The sequence below is a fragment of the Ischnura elegans genome, chromosome 9 (assembly GCF_921293095.1).
Source record: "Ischnura elegans chromosome 9, ioIscEleg1.1, whole genome shotgun sequence".
NCBI classification, from domain to species: Eukaryota; Metazoa; Arthropoda; class Insecta; order Odonata; family Coenagrionidae; genus Ischnura; species Ischnura elegans.
In genome coordinates, this window is record NC_060254.1 from 70,685,797 (window position 1) to 70,705,447 (window position 19,651).

The 19,651-nt window shown below is 37.9% G+C and overlaps 1 protein-coding gene and 1 long non-coding RNA gene across 2 annotated transcripts in view; both read right to left on the minus strand.

Annotated features, from left to right (window-relative positions):
* Positions 1–3,161: 3,161 nt before the first annotated feature.
* LOC124165556 lies at positions 3,162–6,329 on the minus strand. Its single transcript, XR_006866253.1, has 2 exons — positions 6,143–6,329; positions 3,162–4,014 (listed from the first exon to the last, which is right to left on the minus strand). It is a non-coding gene; the product is annotated as an uncharacterized LOC124165556 (long non-coding RNA).
* An 81-nt stretch (positions 6,330–6,410) lies between these two features.
* LOC124164951 overlaps positions 6,411–19,651 on the minus strand; it is a 40,752-nt gene continuing 27,511 nt past the window's right edge. The window contains exons 18-27 of the mRNA XM_046542189.1: positions 17,476–17,960; positions 15,961–16,199; positions 14,555–14,753; positions 12,674–12,802; positions 12,199–12,341; positions 11,263–11,415; positions 10,609–10,822; positions 9,521–9,775; positions 8,305–8,408; positions 6,411–6,418 (exon numbers count right to left, since the gene is read on the minus strand). Coding sequence (XP_046398145.1) covers positions 6,411–6,418; positions 8,305–8,408; positions 9,521–9,775; positions 10,609–10,822; positions 11,263–11,415; positions 12,199–12,341; positions 12,674–12,802; positions 14,555–14,753; positions 15,961–16,199; positions 17,476–17,960 — 1,929 coding nt within the window. The remainder of the gene's footprint in view (positions 6,419–8,304; positions 8,409–9,520; positions 9,776–10,608; positions 10,823–11,262; positions 11,416–12,198; positions 12,342–12,673; positions 12,803–14,554; positions 14,754–15,960; positions 16,200–17,475; positions 17,961–19,651) is intronic.

The following is a 19,651-nucleotide window of genomic DNA, read 5'->3' on the forward strand; positions in this document are numbered from 1 at the left end:
GCGGTGCTTAGCGAAAGAAGGATAAGCGGCTCGGGTATATTATGATCAGCAAGCTGTTGTGGGGAGGACGATTCACCAGACGCAATGGACAGTCAACAAGCCTGAAAGTTGCAAGAGGCTAGGAATAACGTAAACAAATTCTAATGATACCATTCACGAGCATACCTCTCGTCAAGACATACGACACTAATAGCCCGTTTCGAAGATGTAGAATTTTGAGCAAATCTGACGTCCCAGATGCGTAAATCTGCAAGATTTGAGGCTAGTATCTCCACGGCGAGAATATCATATAAGGAATTAATCCTGTAAGCTGCAATATCTGCGAGATTGGATGCTTGTGTCTACGTGGAAATAATAACATTTAAGAAGGTATCCCAGTAAGTTGCCCCACTTGAGCTGTTGCTTTTGACAGACGAAAACTCACCCACATTCCCAATTATCTGTTTGTAATTACCTGGCGCGGTGTTCAGCGTAAAGAGGAATAAGCGGCGGGGGTACATTACGATCAGCCAGCTGTTGAGGGGTGGACGATTCGCCAGACACAATGGATATCCCGAAAGCTGCTGGGGGGCTAGGAAAAACGTATACATATTCTAATCATACCATTTACGAGCATAACTCCTGTCATGAAATGTGGGGTTTTTAGGGGGACGGCCTCAGCCGTCTGTTGCGCCGCATCGCTTAGAGCCACTCTTGGCGCCAGGCTGCGCGTGCCACAAAGCCTAAATGGGGAAAGATACGCAAAAACTGATGAAATTTTAGCCCTACGGATCATAACTTACCATGATTACCCTTATTTTGACAGTTTTCGCAAAATCGTATGACAAATTAAGGGTGTTGGTATTTTGGCGCCTCTCGCTAACTAATAATTTTTCGAAAAATTTTTTGCCTATCCTTGTATACCCGAGGGTCATCGAAATCCGGTTGACGATTTTGAAATTAAAAAAAAAAGTTTATTTTTTGGACAAGTTTTTGGACAAAGTTTTTTTTTGGGACAGCCTACCCCCGCACCTTCTACTTGAGGGTACTCCATGCCCCACCAACCTCACTGTATTAGTTGTGCCTAGAACCCCCCCAGCCTTAATTCCTAGCTGTGCCCCTGCATGAGGCATCTCAATTTGAAGGAAAAAAATAACTCTTAGACTGTGGGAATGTTTTTTTGAAGTCATGCTGATTGTGGAAAAAACATTTTTAAACGTTCGACCATTGCTGAACCATCTGAAGTAGTTCACAAAAATTTTTATTGTTACCCGGATATCTTACACATGGGGATTTTGCCGGGTGTGAGGAATAAATGTGTCAGGCTTGCTGATTTTCCCCGGAGTGTCGAGATATTGAGATTCTAGTTATAAGGGTTCTAATGTTGATCATATGACTCTTCTAAAATACTTAAAAAACTTAAAAATCACTACTTAAAAAATTTCCTAGGGCAAGATCCCTGGTTTGGGCCCCCCCAATATATTTTTAAGTCGGCGTCCCTGGGCTTAACTCTTCCAGGCCAGACCCCACGGCAGGGGTTGCCTCATGGAATCTCCTAATGTACCGCTCATTTCGTATAGTTTCCTACCTGATCCATTCTGTTTCTGGTTTCCATGACAAGAGCTAGCCCATCCTTGGTAGGGAAGAAGGAATGGTCACCCGGATTATAAGGGTTCGGTCCCTGCGAGACCATTGGCCAGGATAGAGGGGAAAAATGTTTCTTGCTTCTCTCCCTCACAGGCTGGTAGCAAAAATCATGAACTCCCATAGCCGAAGGGTTAAGGCATCTCAAGTGACTTTTGGATGCCTCCTCTGTGTATATCAGAGAAGCTTATACAGTTGGATCCTCAACAAGACTTTCAGTTGACTCTCTTCTTCCATTGCTAATCATGTGTTTTGGATCTAATTTTGGCTGGAATTAGCAGCTGTTTTGGACTTGAAAAATAAAAGTTGGCTCCATATTAGGTCGAGTTGTCTCTCACTGAATGTGATAACAGCCTTGGTTCTACATTAACCAATAACCTAAGGTCCCACCTTACCCTGAGGGTAACCCTGAGGGTAACCCTGAATGGCTTCCCTTTTTCAAGCTGAGGGTCCCTGACGTTATGATGGAAGCAGACCTAAACCAGGGCTTTAAACTAGTCTTCCCCTACCTACCATGGGATGAGTAGGTCTGGAAATGAGAATATACGAGGGTTGTACCAGAAGTAAGGTTCCCAATGAGCTACAATTTTGAGCGTAGGTGCTAGGCTAAATCCCACAACATTGCCGTGCGCAGTGGTTTCCCTACTCTCCGAGTCCGCCAGTCCGGGATTCACTTTGTTGCTCATTATTGGCTTAGCAACCGTCAACAATGAAGGTGATGATCCCCGTTCCCGCCAAGTGTGAGGATCGAACAGTAATCTGATTTCTCCTTGCAAGGAAGTTACCGCCATTGGAGATTCATCAGCAACTGACTGAACTTTATGGTGAAGAGTGCATGTCCATTCAGCACGTCCGTAAATGCTGCAGGGCTTTTGCTGAGGGCCGCACGGAAGTTCGTGATGAAGAATGGAGTGGAAGACCGCCGGTTTTGGATTGTCCAGAAGATCAACAGTGAGCTGCTCAAAGATCGGAGGGTCACTGTCCGTGAATTTGTGGAACGCATTTCTTAAGCTTCTCACAGCACAATTGAAAGAACTTTAACAGAAACGTTGGGTTATCGCAAGATGTGTGCTTGCTGGGTCCCCCAGATGCTGACTGACGGACTCATGGAGCAACGCCTTGACACTGCTCGAAAATTTCTTCAACAATTTTAAGGTGGGGGGCAACAAGGAGAAGTTGTTGGTCTCTACCGTCACCGGAGATGAAGCGTGGGTATTTCATTATATCCCCGAAACAAAACTCTTAGGCGGCAAACGCTTCAAGAGCGATGATGAAGTCCGAGCAGAGGTCACACACTTCCTCAACCGGTGGGCGGGAGACTTCTTCAACTTAGGGATAAAAAAGCTGGAGCACTGTCTTTAAAAGTGTGTTGAAAAAAATGGAGACTACGTTGAAAAATAGGCAAAAGTGTAAGCTTTTCAATGATGTGATAATTAATATCAATAAAAAAAGTTTTGTATTTGTAAAAAATATGGGAACCTTACTTTTGGTGCAACCCTCGTAATAATACATATCTCATTATTCACAATGGCATTTGATTAGAGTAACTTTATTAAAGAACAGGTTTAAGAATCATACAATGTCACTCAGAAAATTGGTATTTACTAGTACAATTGTTATTTTATCATTATGAAACAATTGTAGATAGGCACTATAAATGCACAAAAGTATCTTAAGCCAATTAAAATATCATAATTAACACTATAATTGGCTAACTGGATGTTTGAAACAGTATTTTACATTTGCTATGAGTAGTAAATACCCAATAATTCCTGGATGCAAAAAATCTGGAGACAGAGTTAAATTGGGAAAGTGAGACATTTAAGATTATAATGATGTAATAAAATGGCCATGACTTTAAGCACATGTAGGATTCCTCCATTCCAATATTATTTTTCAGAACAATGAGATACCTTCTGCTAAATCTCCAGCATATATACTGACAGGCCTTTTTCATAGATTACATGCCACCAATTATGTAATTCCCATTCTTACCCCTGTCGCTAAGAGCAGGAATTGAAAGATTGATGAGCCTAAATTGGTGGCCGCTTGTGGAATGCAGCAATGCAAAAAAATATAAGATTACATTCAAAATGTGTGAACAATGATTAAAAGGACAACAGTTCAGCTTTAATGGTTTAAACAGCCAGTTCTTCTTCAGCAATAAATTGGTTATACAAGCCTCAGATAAGAATTCACCACTATTATAGTCACCAACAAGTCACATTAATGTACCAGGAGGAAGAGAAACAGCAGCGTGACCACAAAGTGATCCTGGCAAGAATGCTATGTTAGAAAGCCATCTTTTCCTTTCACTGCAAAAGCACTCGACTTCCTTTAAAGCACTATTAATTGCAGTAGACATTCCACCAATGACAACCATTTGAGTTCCTGAAAATAAATGCAATGCTAGTTAATTTGGTATTACTTTACAAGAGGTACAATCCGGATTTCGCCTTCAAACCTTCACTTTCCTCTACCTCCCACCCTACCAACTAGACCAGCTCAAGGGATATTTTTTTCTAGTTGACCAGCCCGTACATGTGCCCGGAAAGTGATTTACCCACTTCTACCTCCCACTTTGTTATGTATTGGACCAGCTCGAGGGATATTTTTTTCTTGTTTACAATTCCAAACATGTGCCGTGAAACTCATTTACCGCCATTCCAATATGGCCGCGCATTCGCAGAACCCTAAAAACACTATTCATAAAAGTTAAAATATCTCGAAAAGTATTAATTTGCGCCAGGAATGAATGTCAGCACGTTAATCAGGAGGCAACAATACAATAGGAAAGTGAAGGTTTGATGGCAAAATCCGGATTGTACCTCTTGTAAAATTTTACCGTTAATTTAATGTCATAGTCTCCAGAAAAAAAGTTTTAGGTTTTTTTTAAGAATTGGTTCATTATTCAGCAAAACTTATGCCTCCCGTTAAGCATGCCTTGGATATATTGCAGGATTTTGGATGATCCCAAATTATGAAAATTATGGATTCAGGAAGTTCAAATATACCATAGTTTATTTTTCAAATCAATGAAGTATTTTTGAAAAATATATCAATGAAAATAAATATTTTACTCATTAAGTTAGTAATTACGACATTGCACTTGTAAAAAAATTGATGCAGCACAAATATTTTTTCGTTATATTTTCCATGTTATTACAAAGTTAATGTACACTCACCAACCACATTCTGTACTCAGTTAATCAGTCCAAATAGAAATCATAAACTTTAAAGCATGGTAGGAGTATACACACATTTATGAAACTTTTTCTCTATTCAGAGGTTGCTTCACAAGACTAAAGTAGACTACAGGAGTAAGGACGATATGGTTGACCTAAAATATTGTAATTGTCCAACATATTCTAAGCCAGGTGAATTGTAGGGAGGAAGTATGTAACCATTTGAGGTATTACCACAGTGATACAGCAAATCCCTCAGGGTAAACGAGCACTAGCATGGTCAAGACCAGTACTGGTCTGGCACAGCATGACCAGAACCTCGACCAAGACAGTATTGAAGTCAAGAAAAACAACTGCCAGACCGAAAATGGTATAGAACCATCGCCACCAAATAGAAATATAATTTCTTCTCATTTTTGCTTCTTTATTATTCTATTGGTGTAATCATCTGACGACAAACAAGGCCTTTCTTTTACTTCCTGTATTCAAACGTTCCATATAAAACAGTGGTTCTGCTGCCATTTCACAATATTGTCTACTATACTTGTTCACAAACCACAAACAAATCAATCACGCAGCACAACCCACTCCAACTACTCATGGTCGCAGACTGGCCACAGGCAGTATGCGCTATCTCATAACAGCTAAAGGCAGTCTGGCCGCAACGACAAGTGGGTCTGGCGCTTGGTCTGTGTGGCCAAAGCGTACAGCTATGGTCCTGGGTCCGTCGTACCTTGGTCTGACTAGAGTGCATTGCTCCACATCACTCCATGTTGTCCTGGCTGCACGTATGTGGTATCTACCGATTCGATCGATAGATTTTTCTTCCTCATAGGAAAATATACTAGAATTGGTAGAATATTAATTGCGTATGCTTGGTTTTGCTAATAGTAGGGCCCGCCCACCTTGTGATGGTGCGGGACTCCTCGTCCCTTCCCTTCCTTCCCCGTCCTTTCCCTGGAGGTATTGTCGGGCTCTCATCGCAGCGATGCCTCCAATCCCTTTTCCTTTCTGTCCGCCCCCTTCTGGGTGCAGAGGTAAAAAAGCTCACGCTTATAGACCCTGCCCCAGGAGTGTAACCCGCGAGCCCGCCCCAAGGGTTTCGTTCACACTGCACGTATGTGGTCTAGGTCTTGGCCGTGCTAATGTGCATTTACCATCAGGTTCCACTGAGGCACCACCACAATGGTTTAGCAACACAAATTGTTTTAGGAATTTTTTTGATTTAAGCTTTCCCATGTCATTACAGCCGTATTTTGTGTCTATGAGTACATTCAAAAACATTATTGCAGTGATTTTCAGGAAAGCTAACGCGTTATCCAAACACCTCATACCAAGATAGGAGAGAGCATGTCCATGTCGAGGCACAGCTAGCTCTGCCTGAAGCTTCCATTCCCTTCCATCCAAAACATCTATGGTACCAATACTTCTGATTTCACAATTGTAACCACCATGGTATTCATATCCCATTTGGTAATCTAAAAAAAGTAAGGTATTGCAAAATGTATTAGAATTGTAATTGGAATGGTGAATTTTAACTAAACATGAATATTAGAAGAGAAAAATGAAATTTTCAATAATTATTGCTGCATGGATACAGGGTTATATGCCTGGAAAATAAAGGAAATACTGAAAATACAAACATTTTTCCTGTGTACTGGAGGAATTTCTGAAACCTTCTAAATTTGCTAATAATAAAGCAATGACACAGGTTATGATACATGATATCTAGCAGGTGATATCAGTTTTCAGGACATTTCAGGATTAAAATTCCCTTCCCTTTCTTTCCACCCCACTGACAAGTCCCTCATTAAGATATTGTCCTGTTAGATAATGGTAATCACTGAAACCTAATTAATTTGGCTTTACAACTTGTTTCAAGGCGTATTTGTGTGGTATGAATCATTGATCCGCTGCAAGTTTCTGTCAATTTTAATGTTACAACACCAGTTCCACAATTATTGATTTTAATCTTATTGAAAGTTAACCTGTCAGCTCAGAGGATGTAAGCTTGGATCATTTGTGGCTACAAGTACGTACACTTTTTTCCCCATAACTACACACGGATGACAGTAAAATTTATCTTCATTTTATGATTCATCCAAACAAAATTATATAACTAACACCTCATTACAATGCTTGTAATTAAATCTTCCATTCCCACTCGTAGCCACTGCTAATTCATTTATTGTGGATAAGGTGCCGTGTCACCTCTTCCTATTAGGAATTACTATATGTACACTGGACTGCATTATGGGCAGTGAGCCAAAAATATAGAAAAATATTATTTTATTTACGTAACCAAAAATATGGAAGGAACCTCATTTTTCTTCAATTCTGGCGCCTGGCTCACCCAATAGCTAAATGCAGTATCCTTTGAGTTATGTTTCCTCTTTTCAGTGTGTCAGGAGGTGTGCCTATTCATCAGGATGTCAAACGGCAGAAGTTGCATGACGTGATATAAAGGCCGTTTTACACGGGGCACGGAATTATGCCGGTTGGAGCTGCATTAATTTCTAAAATGGCATGGAATTGCGCGAATGCATGAACGAAATTAGAACAGGGGCTATTTTGCCATCTCGCATCCACGCATTCTCGCATGTGTTCTAGCAATTCACCGCTTCACAATATGCAATTTTGATTGCGTCTTTGCACGTACGTCAGATTGCGCAATTCTGTGTAAAACGGCCTTAACAAATGGTAATAAAAAACGACGGAAAGTACGCGTCAGACGCAACCAAAAGTTGCAATAAGGGCTTTGGGAACATGATATACACCTATTAAACAACTTCGTTCGCAATCCGGGCTGCCGTATGGAGGTGCACAGCCAGTAGTGGATAAAGAGAAAACGCAAGGGGGGGCAAAAAAGATATCTTGAGTTACCTTTACTTTTATCGTAATAAAAAACAATCAAGTCACATGCAGAGCTTCAGAAATTTTTAATGAAAGTGATTATATGCATATTCAAGACAATGCCACCCTATGATATAAAAAAGTTACAATTGTGGTTCCGCAATGTTTGGCAATACAGGTGGCCCTGCAAGGGGAGGGCGTGCATCTGTATCCGCCACTGTGCACAGCAAGCAAAGAGACATCCTCTTCCATTAATATAAGATGGATGGATGATATTACCACAGGTCAATATAAATGAAAGCTTAAGTCATTTAATTTTAAATAAAGACAGCCTATGACATTTTGCATCTAAATATAAATGAATAATAAATATGATCAAGAATGAATGCATGCCATAGCCAATCCCTCGTGCATCATTAATTTAACTAGACTTTGGTAGTACCTCATAATTTCTTTATTTTCCCCATTCCAGCCCCTGGTCCACTCATGCATCCCCTAGTTTTAAACTTCTGTTTTGCAACTGACTCTCATATGTGGAAATAAATGAACTCCAATAAAAATAGTTAATAATGTCTCTTCCATTATTTTGAAAATTTTTATAAATGAAAGAATTTTAATAAAATTACTAATGTTTTAACCTTGCCTTTAAAAAATGTAGCTGCTCCACCAACCACAAATAGTCTGTCATTTATGGAGAAGAGAGATGAATAAGTCCGAGGAAATCGGAGAGGCATAAATGCAAACCATCTGTAAAATAAAGCAATTAATAGTTATTTTATGCACAAATTGAATTCAAACTTCCTTCCAAATATTAGGCGGGTCATTCCACCTCAATCCAATGAACTTATAGGATCCCTTAGGATCTCAGATTTTGATAAAAAATTCTTAATAGAACTATATTCACCTCAAATAAAATACACCTATAGACAGTTTTGGGAAAAAAATTGTGCATTTTATGCTCATGTAAGTTTTTAATAGCATTTTTGCCAAAAAACGTGTCTTGAAATACATACATATGTACATAATTCCTTATTTTTCTACTGTAAATTACAGTAGAGTCATGATTTAAAGCTTATTTAAAGCTAAGACTGGCAAAAGACAATAAATGTGTAAAAAGTTGAAGAAATGCCTTTTAAACATACAAAAAACACACAAAAATTTTTTGGAGGGTGCATATTAAAGACAATCATATATTTTGTCAGGGATTTGAATTCCCTGATACCACCCCTCTCTCTTGACCTCAACCCAGTGAGAAATGGGTGGTGGAATCCACGTGGAACCCACGTGGAATCCACGTTGAGTGGTGGATATTTGGTGGTGGTGGATATTGAGTGGTTGGACCCAAGTGGAATCCACGTTGATTTCAAGTGGATTTGTGGTGATTATCATAAAATGTTAAACAGAATTTCTAATTTGTGGAACTAAACTCTCTGGTGACATTGCGTCATTTATCATCCTGAAACCACGCTAGTTATGTGAAAATGTATCGCACATTCTATTTTTATATAATTCGTGGAAAGGCAGCCATGAGAGCACATGAAAAATCGTAGACACATATATAGAAGGTTTAGATATAGAGTGGTTGAGGTTTTAATGGTTTTAGGACAGCACCAACTGCTGTTTTAATTTTTCCACCAAATTTCCACGTGGGTTCCACGTTGATTCCACGACCAAAAACACGTGGTATCCACGTTAATTTTCCACGTGGGTTCCACGTGGATTCCACCACCCATTTCTCACTGGGAACAACCTTGCTATCAGCTGATATTAATGGACTTATCAAAGGCATTTTTCAATCTGGGTTTACAAAAATAAACATTGTGATACATAAACTACATGACATTTAATTAATAACTCACCTGTCAACCTTTAGGTCAAATACGAAAACAGAATCAGAAATAGTTGCTCCAGAGTTGGTTATGACAGAGGATAGGGAACTACCAAATCGAGAGGCTGATTCCAAAAACAGAGGTGATGGAGCTGAAATCCCACCAGCTACCCATATCAAGTCAAGATGCCTTGCAGCAGCATGACCCACTCGTGGCTCAGGCATTGGAGAAACAAATGACCACTTTCCTCTCTTGGGATTAAATTGCTCAACAGAAGCAAGGATCCTAATCATGAGAGAATGTAAACTTAAAGTAAACTAATTCAGTGCAAAATGCATGTACGCCCATGCAAATATCACATAATCATAAAAGAATCATATCAGCACCCAGAACCAATGTGAATTGCACTATAAGAATTCCAAAGAATCATGCAAAACTCTTTCAAATTTTGAAGAATTACAGACATTCATTTATGTACTTCGTTTAAGCTTTATATTTACTAATTCTATAAGTCTGCAGAAAAGAATTCCAAGAAGTCTGTATGATTTGGAGTCCCATGGAATCCTTGCCAAATTTGGCATGCATATTTAATATATTCAATCAAATCATTTCTAATAAATGAGACATTCCTACAGGATAAAAAATACCATTTCATAGAAACAAAACCAAACCACAGAAGGTGAAAAAAATTAGAATTTCCACTGTACATATTAAATTCCCTCATTGTATTAAATCACTCATTAAATTGCAATTGATGTGCTTTTATCAATCAGTGCCTCAGCTTAAAGGTTGTTTATGATACAATATTGGGTGCACAATAGGATGCACCCCAGACTAAACCACAAGGTGCATAAGATACACCCACACTTAGGATGAGAGGCCTGCTTCTTCCCCTCCATGGCCCACCTTGCACCGTGAGGATTTTTGTTGGCCTATCAACATTCTAATAGTGACAATAGCCTACCAATATTCTCCCTTTCTAGGCCAACATCCACTTTCCGTAAATTAGATCTATTCAGACCCAATATTGTTTGCTAAGCAATACCTTAGATTTGTACAAGCTTCACAGCTTGTACTCTCCAAGAGGCAAAGTTATGAAAAAACTGTAGCCAACATACTGTCCATTTCCATCCATTCCTCCAATAGCATAAAGACATCCATTGGCTGCAATCAGAGAAAAATCTTGACGAGGTATAGTGAGGCATGACAGCTGTTTCCAGACACCATTGGCTGGATCTAACACCCATGTCGTTCCAACTATATCAGATCTTGAAATACTGGTTGCAGCTTCTTTCTTAAATGATCCTAAGTCTTTTTTCACACAACACCCACCTGCAAAGCGAATCCATATGAAGTAACTTTGGGACTTAACACCAATTAAAATATAAGCTCTATGTAGGTATATTGAGAGGAGTGAAAATATAAGCATATTTATATATGCAACAAATGAATTGATAGGTTTGTTGTGTTTTGAGGAATAGAAAGGACTACACTGATATGTGTAATAGGTCAAATTCGTGTATCTCTACAAAAATTCATTTTATATGCATTTTTAGATATTTTAGCATTATCATTTTTTATGGGTGAAAGGTGAACTGGCCCATTGGACCAAATTGGAAATTTTTTAAAATTAACCTCTGAAAACAGCAGGCTCCCACTGGCCCCCCCAAAACTACACCCATAGTTACACAGTCAATTAAATATCGCCATCTTCTCTTAAGTTTGTAACTATGTACAGTATACATCAATCAACTATTTTGCCCAGAACTTACCAACAACATACACAAGACCAGCTAGAAAAGCACAAGAATGGTGTTGCCTCCCTTCTGGTAATGCCAGTGGTACTTGCTCCCACTCGTTTGTACCAGGATTAAAACGAAGAATATGACTTCCATCCGCTCCAATGCTCTGTTTTGAGAAAAAACCTGCCAAGAGCACAATTAAGTTTTTCTGAATTCCCAGAAATCAAGGCATACATAATAAAATAAGAGCCAGTAATACCGACAATGATTCAATGATAAACCTGATTAAAGTTCTTGATGGAATAGGTCACTTTCAGCAACATAGAGTCCTGCCACACAATGGTATTTTTATCTTGGTATTCATCATTTGACTATACATATTTTTAGTTCACAATATTTTAAATTTAAAAATCGAAACTTTAATTGAGGAAGATATATTGTTTATATTGCATTATATTATTTTTTCCAGTCATAACAGAAGTATCTGCAATGCAGCGTTCTTACAAGAGTCCCAAATTCATCCTCCTAGTCTTTACCCTGAAAATATTATAATGTACCCTGACTTTTTCACATTCCTCCCCTCCACTTGCCCCTCCTCGGTTGAGGGTTTTGGTGATTTGTTCAAGATATTTGACTCTTACCACTGAGCAAATCTTGGATATTAAAAGCTTTTCCTCATACCTTGCATCCAAGGACTGGACTATGAGCTTCACTATGGACTTCAAAAAGAATATTTATCTGGCGGTAAAATGAACTTATACTACGTAATTCATTGAAATTGAAATAAAATGGACTTAAAAAGTTGAGGGAATTTAAAGTTTCAAAATAAAGTACATTTCTTACAAAAACTCATTCATCATTCATAAAGTATATTTTTATGTACATATTTAACATAGACTATAATATCTATGAACCACATGCAGTGAAAACCAAGCATGCCGTTACCTTGTCCATTAATACTCTCACCTTGATTATTTTTTGGAGATACAAAATGTATACCATTGGTGCTCATTTTAGGTGTGATGCCACCAAACACAAGAATAGCTTCCCAATCATGAAAGTATAGAGAGGTTGAAGGTATTGAGCTTCTCACATACTGATGAGCTTCACTTGAAATAAAAAAAAAGAAAATAAGTTGGAATATAGGAGATGGATGTATAAGAATGGAAGACACAAAGTTACATACATATTTCAAAGGGTGCCTTCTTATTGTCATTTAGTTTTACGTATTAAACAAACGAAGCATAAGTTTAATATGAGGAGGCATGCACAGTGTGATCTAACCAGGATGACCTAGATGTTTTCAGCTATTCATATTGGCTGTTCTCAACATTGAAGGTCACCACTGGTAGACTACACTGACCTTAAGCTAAGTGGCATCACCTAGTGGTAGCCAATAATAAGGTAATAAGAACAAAATAATAAGGGCAACGAAATTCACCTTAATGAACATGACTGAAGCTTAGATGTGATGTAGGCCATTCTCTTATCTTTTAATGCAAGACTTTTATTCGTTCTAATTGGACTCACAGTAACAGAGTTTTTCCTCCTTTTAGATGATAGCAAAATCCTGTAAAGTGTATTCAAATTTTGATAATGTGGAACAAATTGTTAGCATATATTTATGTCCAACACCGCAGCTTGAAAGTCAGTAAAAATGGTAATTGAAAGTCTTGCTTGGGCTTTTATAAGCTCATTGTGGGAAATGCTAATAACCTCCAGACCTCAAATTCAGCCCCCAAAACACGTACAAGTAGCTAAGCTAAAGGACTTTCTGGACCTAGAGGGTTATGAGACCATTAGGATTGTCCAGGAAGTAAAAAGAAAAAAAAGGTATTCCTGGAGTGAGAATCAGGCATCGTGTTCACGGCTCTATTCATTTACCCAATTCACTTATCACAGAGCAGTTATCTTGAAAATAAACATACCTAAAGAACCAAAACTTCTTATGCCATCTCAGTCAATGGGAGGCATTCAAGCTATCTCAATCACTACAATCTTAACCCTTTCAGCGTGGTGGGCTGATATAGATCGGCTTTATCCGCTCGGGCGAAAAGTGCAGCAGGCGGATATATCGGCTCTTATCTAGTCCATTATTTAATAATAATAATCATTTATTTATCCAGAAAATATTTTTAGCATACAAATATAGGACATGTCAATATTGCATAAATACATATAGTTATAGCTGCATAAATTCATCAACAGAGTTGAAAACATTCCTTTTCAAGAATTGAACCAGTTAAATTTTGAATACGTTGATTGATTCAAATTTATTTATTTCGCAAGGCAATAGGGTAGTTTCCTTCATCAAAGAAAACGAAAGGCATTGATTGCGATTCGTTACCCACCATTAGTGTATTCATTATATTAAAATTATTTGTTTTTATTTGGTTTTATAAATCCCAGTCTAGACGAATGGCCATGGCCAATTTTAACTGCATTTGAAAAAGGCCAGATTGGCGCCCAAGCGATGCCACTCCACGTGACGTCACAGGGACCTAGTTTCTATATGAGTAGATAGGAGTTTTACATCGTCTGAGATTACCAATGCATGCATGAGGCACAGAGCTCAGGGAAACATCTCTTAATAATCACCTATTAAAACTGGCTATGGTCGGAAAGTTTTCTTTGTTTGATAAGGTATTAATAATCCTTATTTAAGCCAAGCATTACCTCCTAGCAGGGTACTCTGCTACCTGCTAGCATCCTGCATCATATCAGCACTCAAAGCCTCGCCCCAAGGCTACTTCACTTGTGGCAGCGGGAACCAGAACGACGTCACACGGAGATCTCCCAGCATTCATACTTAGCCATCGCGTTTTCAGGTGCTTGACAATTTTCACATTTCATTTAATCGCGAAAAATAGATGTCGTCATTTAAAAATCTAAAAGCATGAAATACGTAATCCAGGAGTAATAATCTTTCAATTTAGGCAATAAAAAAAATAGGTAACCACCCTATTTATTGCAGAGTTTAAGACCCATATTTTTTTGTCCTAGTGCTGCATGCCTTGTTCTCACACACCATTGGTGGGGATTTGTAGCATTTCTAAGCTATTTAGCTTATTTAATTTGCTATAACTTATTTCAGTAAAGGTAAAAATAGTTTGTCAGTATTAACCGGTTTTATCTCATCCATTAAAAAAAAACTCATATGGATACGTAATAAAATAGCTTTGCATTGTTTTTTTTTCCTAGTTGCTACATTTTATGAAAATACCCTCAGCATTTCTCACCACTCCAGGGAAGATAGCATTAAGAGGGTTAAATTTACTCTTGGGGACAAATATATAGTTGGTGATTGTTGAAGAAAACTGACCTGAATTTCCTCTGTGCTCTAATTTTCCTCCACCAGCTTTGAATGATTATAGCAGACTTTCTCTTTTTCATCTCAACATGCATCAATTGAAACACCAAGCTCCTCCATTTTTTCCTCAAGCAGTAAGACTTGACATTTCTTTGAATGATACATGCTGCATTGTTAAAATTTTCCCATAGTCTTTTTTTGTTAAGTAAAGCTAGGAAAGAAAGAGATATGAAAAAAATATGCATCAGGCAATGGATAAATTAACTGATCCATTTGGGGATCTATTCGGGGAGCCACAATAAAAACTCTTATGATGCTTTTTTCAAAGACCAGAAATGCATATAAGTAGAGCATGTGCTTAATTGCAGTTGGCTTAAGGAAAGGAATTGACTGTGGCTCAAAATGTGAATGTGAAATCCATATTTATATTTTGGGGTGAGCTCTATTTTAGCGAAAATAGTAATCCGTTGAGAATTAGTATTCTCCTATATGTTTTTAAGAAAACAAACAGGTAATTTTTAATTCCTTTATATGCCACGTCAGCTTTAGCAGACACGCATTACTATATGAGGAAGACCTAATGTCAGCGATAGCTGGCGTGAATTTTTCAATGCTTATAAACGAATATCGGCTATAGCTGGTGCAGGGATAGGGAAGTGACTGCTGAGCTAGCAATGGTTGGAGATATTCCGTCCCTGACTGTGACCCAGCTTAGCAAGACCTCATAGTGCCACTCCTTGGCAATTGTGACCAGCCCTCCCATGCATTAATGATCCTCCTGACATCAGGAATTCACGGAATTGTCAATGATTTTTGGAAAGAAAAATTTGTTACATTCTCTAATTTTTTATACATTGAAATGAACCCTTTATTCTGTTATGTGCTTAAGCAATTTTTAAATGAAATTTTAATGTTATATTTAATGGACTTCTGGAGTAAAAGTCTTAGTACCTACTTTGTGTTAGCAAACTTTGATATTATCAATGCTAGAATTCCAATTAAAATTCTACAATGAATAAAAAAATATTTGTCGTTCTCAAATAATTGGTAAATTATTGAAAATCATAAGCAAAATATATTTTAAAAATCACTGATAATGCATCAAGTTGACCGTGGAATTGTGCTTAGAAAGGGTTGGAGTTCAAGTATAGTGGCCTGATTAAATGCCTGGTGTTTCGTTGAGTTGGGTCCCAAATCCAAGGGACGAGAATACCCGAGCAACTCCTCCCCAGGAAAGAGCTCCATTCAGGGAGGATTAAAATATTCTCATGCTACTCGCAGCATGGAAAACATTTTCCTTCCATAGGTACTGGCAGGAAAGGGTTAAGCTGATCATTTCTTCCCTTATTTTCATAACTAAAATGAATATCAAGTCAGCAGTTTCCAGCAGTCAAGCATGCAAAGCAATAGTATCCTACCTTTTGCTTCTTCAGAGTTTTTCCGCTGGGGCCTTACTCTCTTTATACAGTTTCGTGTCACAGGGCTACACTTTTGTCTTTTCTTCTTTAGTGACAGGGGCTGCACTCTCATCACTGAAGGAGAGCTTTGAATGACACTGATAGCAATGTCTTTCTTTTTTTCCTGAATATTATGGATGATATGGAGCAGTGATTCACTGTTTGCTTTCCCCTTATCTTTTGCTTGGGTGGCTATCTTTCTGGGAAAAATAAAAAAAAAACAAAATCTATATGCTACATCCCTATATTTAAATTTTATTCACACACTTTCAAAGCAGATGATGCTAATAGGAACTGAATGGTCTAACTAAGAGAGTGGAGGAATGCCAATTGGTGCCATTTCGCTATTCATCACTTTATTGCTCTATCATTTATCACAAGTTGAGTGAAGAGCTGCATCAAATCAATTTTAGGATAGTTGATCAGTGATGATAATATCATGATATGGGGAATAATCTTGTAAAGCCCATGAATTGGAATACTCACAAAACTTCACATACAGATGAAATGAGAAAAAAGAAAATCCACCTGCCAGTTGTACTAATGAGACTAAAAAATGAAATATTTTAAACATGAATGACTTTGAAAACATTATGAAAGTGAGGGTATAAGGCAATAAGATTCAAAAATGAGGCAGTCAAAATAATTACACAAAATTTTAAAATTACTACATTAACACCTTAACGATGGTAAACTGGCTATTGGGTTATTTACTATCAAGAAGATTGCTTTGGCAACAAAAATGAAGAGAAAGAAGCCAAAAGTGACGTGAGTGACAATGGTGAAACAAAGTTAATTTTTGACTGATCCAAACAAATGTTGTCTCGAACCACAACAAACATCAGCAAGTTATCATTTTTGAAGGCTATTGATTTAGAATATGCCAGAGCAATCTAATTGCTTAAAATATTATGAAGATGATTTTATGCACTAATGTAGTATTAATGAAAGTAATACAAATCTTTCTTTTAAAAAGTGAAGGAAAAAAAGGACACTTTCCATCATTTGAATTTTACACTTTATTTAAAATTTACATACAGTAATTTAGTATAAAAATTACATAGATATTTTTCATCTATATTGCTACATAAAGCCTTTTCCCTTCAATAGATATAACAGAGGTGATGCATGCTGAGATAGGAGACAACAATTTCAAGTAAATGAGCAATTATGTAACATTCACCTTAGCTGAACATTTGAAAAAATAAAGGTATGGCTGTTCTGACAAAGAAACACATCAAGAAATTAAAGAATGACACTGGAGAAAATTTTCTGTCAACTGAATCCTATTTAGAACCTATCACAACTGCACGTTAGGAAGAAATTCTCTAATTTAAATGAATGACACATCACAAAAACAACTCACATAATTTTTACAAGGCAGCACTTTAAATTTTAAAGAAACAACACCAGAACTAAGCGTGCGTGCAAGTAAATTTTGTTTTCTAACATAAAACATTTCTGTGCCAATGCTACATTCTACAAGGAGATCCAGAACTCTTAGCTACATTCTCAGATCCTTTTAACCATTCTGGAGGTGGGACCATGTGAGGTAAAATATCATGAACATTGGCTTTCAAGTACTGATGACCTGGTTCACCGTAAGAGTCATTATTACTATTACCCTTTGGGTAAGATCCATTCCTGGGTGATACAGGCATGCTACCATTTTGATCATTGCTTTCTACAGTTGTATTTCTTTGAGATTCAACTAATCTATGCAAACCACTATCTTTCATCCAAGATTTATGGCTACCCATGCCTGGAATATTTTTTGGGTTGTCACAAGGGATAGAATTGCTTACATTATTGGAAATATTGGCAGATGCGCTGCTGTGGCCAACAGCTTGATAAGAAGTAGGGTTCGCACGACGCATTCTTTTAATTTGCCGCCGCTTCTTTTCCATGGCTTTTCGAATATTTTCCAGTTCATCAAGGAATTCTTGATAAGAGGAGTACTCCTATAACAAAAATAATATAGATTTCAAATACAGGAAAAATGATGCACTGAGCTCAAAATTTCCCCTCAATCCTCTATAAATAAAGCCATTACATATTATTATTATGGTCTCCTCATCCAACCTCTGATAGTGGCACCTCAGGTAGCAGCTCATGTCTATAGCAGTGAGCAATCAAAAAAAAATTTTTCAATGTTTTTGTTTTTATGCATAATTTAAATGTTGACTATTTCCTTATAGCAAAAGTAGCATTAGCCAGCATATTAGATATTTAACACTGGAGGTTTAAGACCCTGTGCTATGATGAAGTAAAACCCCTTTATAACAAACCTTGACACCAGTGGCGGATACAGATGGGGGGCGCAGGGGGCGCACGCCCCCCCTTTGCGGGGCCACCCGTATTGCCAAACATAGCAGAACCATAATTTTAACTTTTTTATATCATAAGATGGCATTGTCTTGAATGTGTGTTAAATCACTTTAGTTAAAATTTCTGAAGCTCTGCATGTGACTTGATTATTTTTTATTGCGATAAAAGTAAAGGTAACTCAAGATGTCTTTTGTGCCCCCCCCTTAATTTTCTCTGTATCCGCCAATGCTTGACACACCTAAATTTTACCTAAACCCCCATTTAAAAAAGCCATAGCCTTGGTCTGAGGTCCTTCCCATATGTGATTCATGGAAGAATACCTCACATCCCTTTAACGAAGTCTGCACATGAGCAGTCAGTTAAATAACACAGTACAGTAAGCATCACAGCCTGTCAACCTGAGGTGAACACAGAAAACTAGAATTTTCTCCATGTAAAATTTTTATGGGGGAAAGACACAGAATGTGAGGGTTTCCTGAATTTTCCTACGAGGTATTTTTATTCCTCACCTCCATGCAATATTCTCTAACTCTTTTTCAAATGGTTAGGAATTTGCCCACCAATGAGTGAGTCAATTAAGTCACTCAAAGGGCTTTATTTATGGATTCGCGATGCTTAGAGACCTCATTTAGGGAGCTCCACCTCCTATAAACTTTAATGGATGACTACACTGTTCAGCATCGGGAGATGGCTTTGATATTACCCAGTGAGAAATGGGTGGTGGAATCCACGTGGAATCCACGTTGAGTGGTGGATATTTGGTGGTGGTGGATATTGAGTGGTTGGACCCACGTGGAATCCACGTTGATTTCAAGTGGATTTGTGGTGATTAGCATAAAATGTTAAACAGAATTTCTAATTTGTGGAACTTAACTCTCTGGTGACATTGCGTCATTTATCATCCTGAAACCACACTAGTTATGTGAAAATGTATCGCACATTCTATTTTTATATAATTCGTGGAAAGGCAGCCATGAGAGCACATGAAAAATCGTAGACACATATATAGAAGGTTTAGATATAGAGTGGTTGAGGTTTTAATGGTTTTAGGACAGCACCTACTGCTGTTTTAATTTTTCCACCAAATTTCCACGTGGATTCCACGTTGATTCCACGACCAAAAACACGTGGTATCCACGTTACATCTCCACGTGGGTTCCACGTGGATTCCACCACCCATTTCTCACTGGGTAAGTGGCGGAGTTTGAGATTTTTTCCAGGAAATTTCAAGTTTGCACTACATTTGAAAGTGGTTCGAAAAATTTTAAAATCGATGTGCATCCGGATGTGTAAATTAGGAGACCCTTGTTAGCCCATTGTATGC